The 7,500-nt window shown below is 45.3% G+C and overlaps 1 protein-coding gene across 1 annotated transcript in view; it reads right to left on the bottom strand.

The window, feature by feature from the left end:
• Positions 1-7,500, bottom strand: part of nudt14 (nudix (nucleoside diphosphate linked moiety X)-type motif 14) — a 77,215-nt gene that overhangs the window by 21,937 nt on the left and 47,778 nt on the right. The window contains exon 3 of the mRNA XM_063223547.1: positions 4,255-4,319. Within this exon, the coding sequence (XP_063079617.1) occupies positions 4,255-4,319 (65 nt within the window). The remainder of the gene's footprint in view (positions 1-4,254; positions 4,320-7,500) is intronic.

The following is a 7,500-nucleotide window of genomic DNA, read 5'->3' as shown; positions in this document are numbered from 1 at the left end:
ACCAGTGGGCTACACACAGAGGCCATGATGATCGCGTAGGTAGGTAGGTAGGTAGTAGGGTCCCAGTGACTGTCCTGGTACTGACCATACCCTCCTTTAAGAGTGTGGGTTTTTGAACATTCTATGAGAAGAATGTTTTCTATAAAAATGCAAGTTTCTAAAATTCCAAATTGTATTGTATGGCGCCCAGAATTCTATAGATGATCACGCAGGTAGGTAGATATCTCCCTGTGTGTGTGTGTGTGTGTGTGTGTGTGTGTGTGTGTGTGTGTGTGTGTGTGTGTGTGTGTGTGTGTGTGTGTGTGTGTGTGTGTGTGTGTGTGTGTGTGTGTGTGTGTGTGTGTGTGTGTGTGTGTGTGTGTAGCTAGGGTCCCGTGTACGACCACCATACCCTCATCCCAAATTCAAATTTATTTCCCATAGAGGGGGGTCTGGAATGGCCGAAATAGAAACTGTATACTAATAGGGGGGGTGAACTCAGTTAAAGTTTGAGACAATTTTCCCCCCCATTGCTAACTAATGACCCGGGCCGGGAATCGAACCCATGTCGGTCGCCTGGGTAGCAGTCCAGTGCCCAGCCGTTAAAGCCACGGCTGGGTAGCCTGGTCCAGACCATCCCATAATGCTACCATTTCATTTCGCATTCATGGTCTGGAGGTTGTTTGATGTGACGCGATTGCAGGAAGCGGGAAGGACATTTTCGGGAAAAATCAGGATAAGTTGTTGAACAAACATGTCTGACGTCTATCTTTGGCGATGTAGGACCGTTTAACAGACATGTCTGACAGAACATCCTACCGCAGGATAAAATTACAACGTAGGACCGTTCGTCACCGGTCAAATCCTGTCGCTCAACATCGCTCCACAGAAAGCAGGAACCAGACGTAGTGCGGAGCCAAGTCTCTTGGTGGAAGGACGTAGGATGGTGCGCGAGGCTAACGGCTGGGTACCATTAGCCAGGCCGTGCCCTCCTAGTGACGCAACAGCTTGAGCGTTGCTACCAGTCAGGTCAAGAGCAATGCAAGTACTTTCTGAGTTCCCGCAAATACCGGATCTCCTCCCACTTTGTTGGGAAGCAAACAATCATTAGCAAACCCAGGGAGGCCATTTGGGAAATGCCGTTTGGGAAATGTTAATTGTTATGGTCTTGGTCAGACCAAGTCTCGAAGAGATTTGAAAGTCGATGATAATCAGGCTAAGGTACCATTGCTGACATTTGGTAATCTGCTCTCATGTAGTGCATCATCATTCGCCCCACCAAGGCCCTGCCTCCATCCCTCTCCCATTCGTTTGTCAGCTGCCTGACAACACAAGAAACCTCCCAGAACAACCTATGGGGTGCAATTCTTGAAACCAGAGTTCTGCCCTACAAAGTTGCTTACTACATTAGCTACTTTGCTGGTCGCATTGTAATGTCCCATTGGTAACTACCCAAGTTGCTAACTGGCTAAGAAAATTACACTTTCGAGAAACACAACACACCCCAGACCTCAAAGTGACGGAATAATGTGGATTGAGCGGAAATTTACAGATGGCCAGGCCATCGGTGCTACCAGTGAAATGTAAGCGGAGGCAGCTTTAGTAGGGGTTGTAGGGTTCTTGGACAGGAGGAGAGAGGAGGGAGAAACGGGAGAAGGAGGAGAATGGGGATGGGGGGCTATGGGTCATTAAGGTCAGCGGGTCACTATGGAGATGGTATGGGTCACTACTTCCCGCTGAAATATTCATAAACCTGCAATGAATATTTAGTGTGGCCATATGAGCGGTTGGTGTAGTGGTTAGGCTATAGTGGTCGTGTTGCTTTGAGTGCGGTATGGTGTGTGTGTGTATGTGCGTGCGTGTGTGAATGCGTGCGTGTGTGAATGCTTGCGTGCGTGCGTGCAGTCACACTTGAATAGAGCACCTCGCCATATAAGCGGTTGGTGTAGTGGTTCGGCTATAGTGGTCGTGTTGTTTTGAGTGCGGTATGGTGCGTGCGTGCGTGTATGTGTGCGCTTGTGTGTGTGTGAATGCGTGCGTGCGTGCGTGCAGTCACACTTGAATAGAGCACCTTGCAATATGAGCGGTTGGTGTAGTGGTTAGGCTATAGTGGTCGTGTTGTTTTGAGTGCGGTATGGTGCGTGCGTGTGTGTGAGAGCGTGCGCGTGTGCGTGCGTTTGTGTGCGTATGTGTGCGTATGTGTGCGTGTGTGTGTGTGTGTGTGAATGCGTGCGTGAGTGCGTACGTGCATGCTGTCACACTTGAATAGAGCACCTCGTCATATGAGCGGTTGGTGTAGTGGTTAGGCTATAGTGGTCGTGTTGTTTTGAGTGCGGTATGGTGCGTGTGTGCGTGTATGTGTGCTTGCGTGTATGCTTGCGCGCGTGTGTGTGTGTGTGTGTGTGTGTGTGTGTGTGTGTGAGTGTGTGTGCGTGCGTGCGCGTGCAGTCACACTGGAATAGAGCACTGCACCTCACCTAACAGCAACTTTATGAGCTCTTGATTGGTTGAACATGGGTGGAAGGAAAAATACAGCCAATCTCTTCTTCCAATGTATGACAAACATGTCAGAGAGAGAGACTGTGTGTGTGTGTGTGAGTGTGTGTGTGTGTGTGTGTGTGTGTGTGTGTGTGTGTGTGTGTGTGTGTGTGTGTGTGTGTGTGTGTGTGTGTGTGTGTGTGTGTGTGTGTGTGTGTGTGTGTTTAATTAAATGCACATGAAGGGGGTGTGACAACACCTGCTTATAAGTGAGACCGCATGTGAAGCAGGCAGCATCTCCCTGTAATTTATGCATTGCAGGTTCTTCATAAAACAAGTGCAGCCAAGGACAGCCCTGTAATGTGTAGTGCATTTGAGAGGCCTCTCCAACTGCCATTAAATGCCAAAGAGACACCGTCATCCTGGGTACTCTATCGTAATCACAATGGCCGTGTTGCTGTGTCCATTTCAAACTAGTGTCTCCCATGCTCTCCTTTTCCTTGTGGCCTTGCATTCATGCTGATGTCCCACCTCCACAGAATAAAAACACTAGTTTCCCTGCTGCCAGCCTAGGCAAAGCCACTTTTGGGGGGGGTTTTCCCGGTTCAACATCCCGATTGCAAATGAGAAAATTGATTTTTAAAATTGTTCTTTCACAAGATGTTGAATAAAGCTTATATCATAAGTCTTGCCTTCTATTATTGTACTGCGAGTCCCCAAGCAAAAGGAGAGGACCTCAACGCAGGTGATTTCACTAATGCCTCTTTTCCACTAGGCCTACAGCTCGACACAGCACAACTCGGCAGCCACTTTTTGCTTTTTGAATAGGCACGACACAGCTCAATCGAAATGCAAAAAGTGGCGGCCGAGTTGTGCTGTGTGGAATTATAGGCCTACCAGAAAAGTGGCAGTGGAAAAGAGGCAATAGTAACTCATCAACCTGACTTAGTTAGGATCCACTAAACCCGGGGTTTTCCATCTATGCATGGTACAGAAACTACTACGAACACGGTTTCCTCTCAGAGCTTTCACCTCTCCATTACCTCACTTCAATCGTATACATGTACAGCACACTAGCAACTAAAACAACAGCCGTTATCTCAGGTATGCGGAGATACCGCTAGCGTAGACCCATTAGCTGGCCTCAGATATGCCATGATGACATTTGACATTGCAGTTGATTTCGGTTTGGTTTGAATCTTATCTTGTGGGAATCCAACCGTGTGGTGAAACAGTACTCAAACAAACCCTTGCCACATTTTCGACTCCTCCATTTCGAGTCAGCTGATTCTAATGAGCATACAAAGACTCAGACAAGTAATCGGACAAGTTGATTTCGGTTTGATTTGAATCTTATCTTGTGAGAATCCAACAGAGTGGCCGGCGATACTGCACATCAACAACCCTTGCCACATTTCTGAATCAGCTGATTCTAATGAGCGCACAAATACTCAGGTAGACAGACAGGCATTGGTGTCAGCTGCTAGTTGTTTCGCACATTTACTGTCTCGATCGGCGTTATGTAAATAAGACAAAAGACACAGCCAGGGCTCAGTTTTGATAGTCCTATCTCAAAATGATTTGTTTCCTCTGGTATAATAATAATAATAATAATAATAATAATAATAACAACATGTTGACATGGTAATATGTTGACGTTGTTATAACGCGTCAATGTGGGAGGTTGTTTGGGTGTTGACATTATGTACCTTGATGGAATTGCTTGACCAGGATGAAAAAACAACAGCAACACCAACAAAAACACAACAACAACAACAACAAGGGCCGGTGACGTACCTGGACGGAACTGCTTGACCAGGACGAAGCAGTGGGAGGTGGTGTTGAAGATCAGAACCGACACACTGGAGAGAGAGAGAGAGAGAGAGAGAGAGAGAGAGAGAGAGAGAGAGAGAGAGAGAGAGAGAGAGAGAACAAAACAATGTCATTGAGTCATTCATTCCTATCTGAATCACTGGACAATTTCCTATAGCATTCCCATAATGCACATTTGTCATTTATTTGGTATACAATCACTCACTCACACACACACTCACACTCACACACACGCACACACGCGCGCACACACACACACACACACACACACACACACACACACACACACACACACACACACACACACACACACACACACACACACACACACACGCGCACACAGAGACAGCTCCCCCAGTTAACATACTGTATACTGTAATGCCGTGTGTACTCCCTATCCGCAACACAATGTCACTTCACTTAATCATGTCCAGACCGATGTGTCAGAGGGTGGGAATTTTAACATGCATACTACTCAGCTGACCACAAGGACTTTGTAATGTGCACAAGACCTGACTCCCCGGTGAGCTGTTCTGTTCTCCTTCCGATATCAGTTCCAGCTGCCTACAGTATCTCTGAACATTAATGCAGGTGAAAAGCGCCATCTGATACTGCTTGCTTTGTCAGTAACCTTCCACAATCGCAGGTTTGTGTTTGACATTAGCTTGAAGCCAATTAACCCATTTTAGCCTGATGACTCGAATATGTTGTTTGACCTTTGGTGCCTGTAGCGACATATATGGTGCATGCAGGCTCTTGAGATTTTAGCTTTTTAAAAAAGATAAAAATAAATAATGTGTGTATGTTACAGCTGAAAGAACACATTCTAATTCAAGATGAGGATTTTAGGGTTTAAATGCAATCATGTTTCATGTTTTCTTGTGCATCAGAGGCTGAGATATTTTGGTTTTCATACTGCAGGCTGAGGGCAACTCTCCCAACAAGGGCTTAGGCATTCAGCAGACTTTTTTTCCAGGTGCTTTAGGCATCAATGGGTTAATTCGTACACTATTTATCAGTAACCTTCCACAATCGCAGGTTTGTGTTTGACCTTGAAATGAAGCCAATTCATTCGTAAACTCTTCCAGATCCGAAAGGCGTTGGTTGGTGAAGGGTGGTGACGAAGAAAAAAAAAAAACATTAAACAGAATGAACACGCAAAAAGTTCCACTTCCAGAGGGTGGAATATTGATGTTGCGATATCTCATCTCATATCATCTCATCTCAGCTCAGCAACAGGCTTTTAGCAGCCCCCAGTTCAGCTCCATTGAGGCAAAATTCCCTGAAAACAATCAGAGCTGGCCAAATAAAGGGAAGGAAGCGAAGGCGACCAAACCAAACAGAACACACAAAAAATCCCTCCAAAATCTTAACTTAACTCCCTCTGCTTTAGATCAGATAGCCGTTACTACCGTACTCGGAATAGGCCTGCACAACAGTGGCAGGTAGTCACGGCAACAAAAGGCTGAATGAGCCCATTAATTAACGGCACATTACTTCATTTTCCTATCGCGGGTTTGCTTATCTCCAGCAAACGTGACCGCTCCATTTCATCATGGACATTAACCTTCCATAGCCGTCTATTTTTGTTGCGTCTCTGTTTTGTACTTACGTTGCGTCTGTATGTCTTTGAGTGTTTGTATATGTTTTCGTTTTTATGTTATATGGTCTGTAAAGCCTCTCTGAGTGTCTTGAAAATAATATAAAACTAATGTCTTATTGTCACTGTGACACAGCACTCCACAGCACACAGTGCTCACTGCACAACATGAAATTGCATTTATGCCTCACCCGTGCCTCACCCCAATGGCGCCCCAAAGGAGAAGTGCGGCGGGATGGTACCATGCTTAGGGTACCTCAGCCATGGAGGAGGATGGGGGAAAGCACTAGTTAATTACTGGTTAATTTCTCCCCCCACCAACTTGGCAGGTCAGGAGTCAAACCGGCAACCTTTGGAATAGAAGTCTGACGCCCTAACTGCTTACCCATGACTTCCCAATGCTGTATGTTGACTAAATGGGCAAATATTAATGCATTAAAGAGGTAAGAGGAAGCAGTCTTCAGATTTTCAGGTGAAACTGAATGACTTCTTCAATTCATCTACTTTATGTGAGATTCAGCATCAACTTAGAAAAAAAAACAAGTAAGAGACAATAGCGTGATGGCTCTTCCACTTTTCAAATATTAATCTAACATTTTAGTCCTGTACTGTTCAGAATGGTCTAACACTGAAGTAGACATTGGCCATCCCCATCATTGGCATTGAATTGAATTAGTCCAGAATAACTGGCCAGACATTGTGTTTCCATGGATGATGTACAGATCTCTGACTCTGAGTGATAAACTTACCTCTGTGTGTGAATGCGTGTTGTGTCTTTGCTCTCCTCTCTCTCAATGTGTAAAGGTATCACATCCACCAACCGTACAACAAATCCAACAGCTTCACTTATGTATGACAGTCCATCCGTGCAGAGTAAAGTAAAACAGTTCTCAATGGCAGAGGTGACAACCACAAAAAAATAAAGCGCGTTCCTGAAATAACACATAGGGTTCCTCTTTGCTTATTGTTCCTCTGTATTTGTTTAGGTGGCTTTCTTAAAACATCTCCATCATGAAATAGTAACTCACTCTGATCATCCAATCAGGGCAGTTTCAAGGTATTTCAGGGCCCTAGGCAAAGAGGGAGTCTGAGCCCCTTTTTTTCCCTCAAAGTTTGTAGAGTATGTCGTGCTCTTATCCACATAGTTTGTTGGTTTCTTTGGTTTGGGTGCTCTTTAGTCCAAGGTATTGTACATCCAGGTTCAAGAATGAGAATAAATTCTCTGACTAAGGCACTCCAACTTAAAATGTCTTTATTAACTTGACAAGTCCTACATGGACAAATTAAAAACAAGTGCCTTCTTCAGGCCCCTTCTTGCTCCTCAAACTATTGTGGACCACCCCCCTCAAGACAGATTTTGATTGCAGTACCACTGCACTTTTCGGTCACTTAATTTAGGGAGATTTTGTCACACTCACAAAGTTGTCATTGCTGTCATTTGAATACAAGTGCATACATCAGACATTACCAGGGGCCCCCTATCAGCTGGGGGGCCCCTAGGCAATCGCCTAGTTTGCCTGCCTGGATGAGACAGGCCTGCACCCGACGTACCCAATTTCTCTAAGTTTATTTAGTCTATTAAACAATGAGTCTTGGATTCATGTCTCTGT

The sequence above is a fragment of the Engraulis encrasicolus genome, chromosome 18, assembly GCF_034702125.1.
Source record: "Engraulis encrasicolus isolate BLACKSEA-1 chromosome 18, IST_EnEncr_1.0, whole genome shotgun sequence".
Classification (NCBI taxonomy): Eukaryota; Metazoa; Chordata; class Actinopteri; order Clupeiformes; family Engraulidae; genus Engraulis; species Engraulis encrasicolus.
Note: the sequence above shows the minus strand (reverse complement) of the source record. Positions and strands in the feature narration are given on the sequence as shown.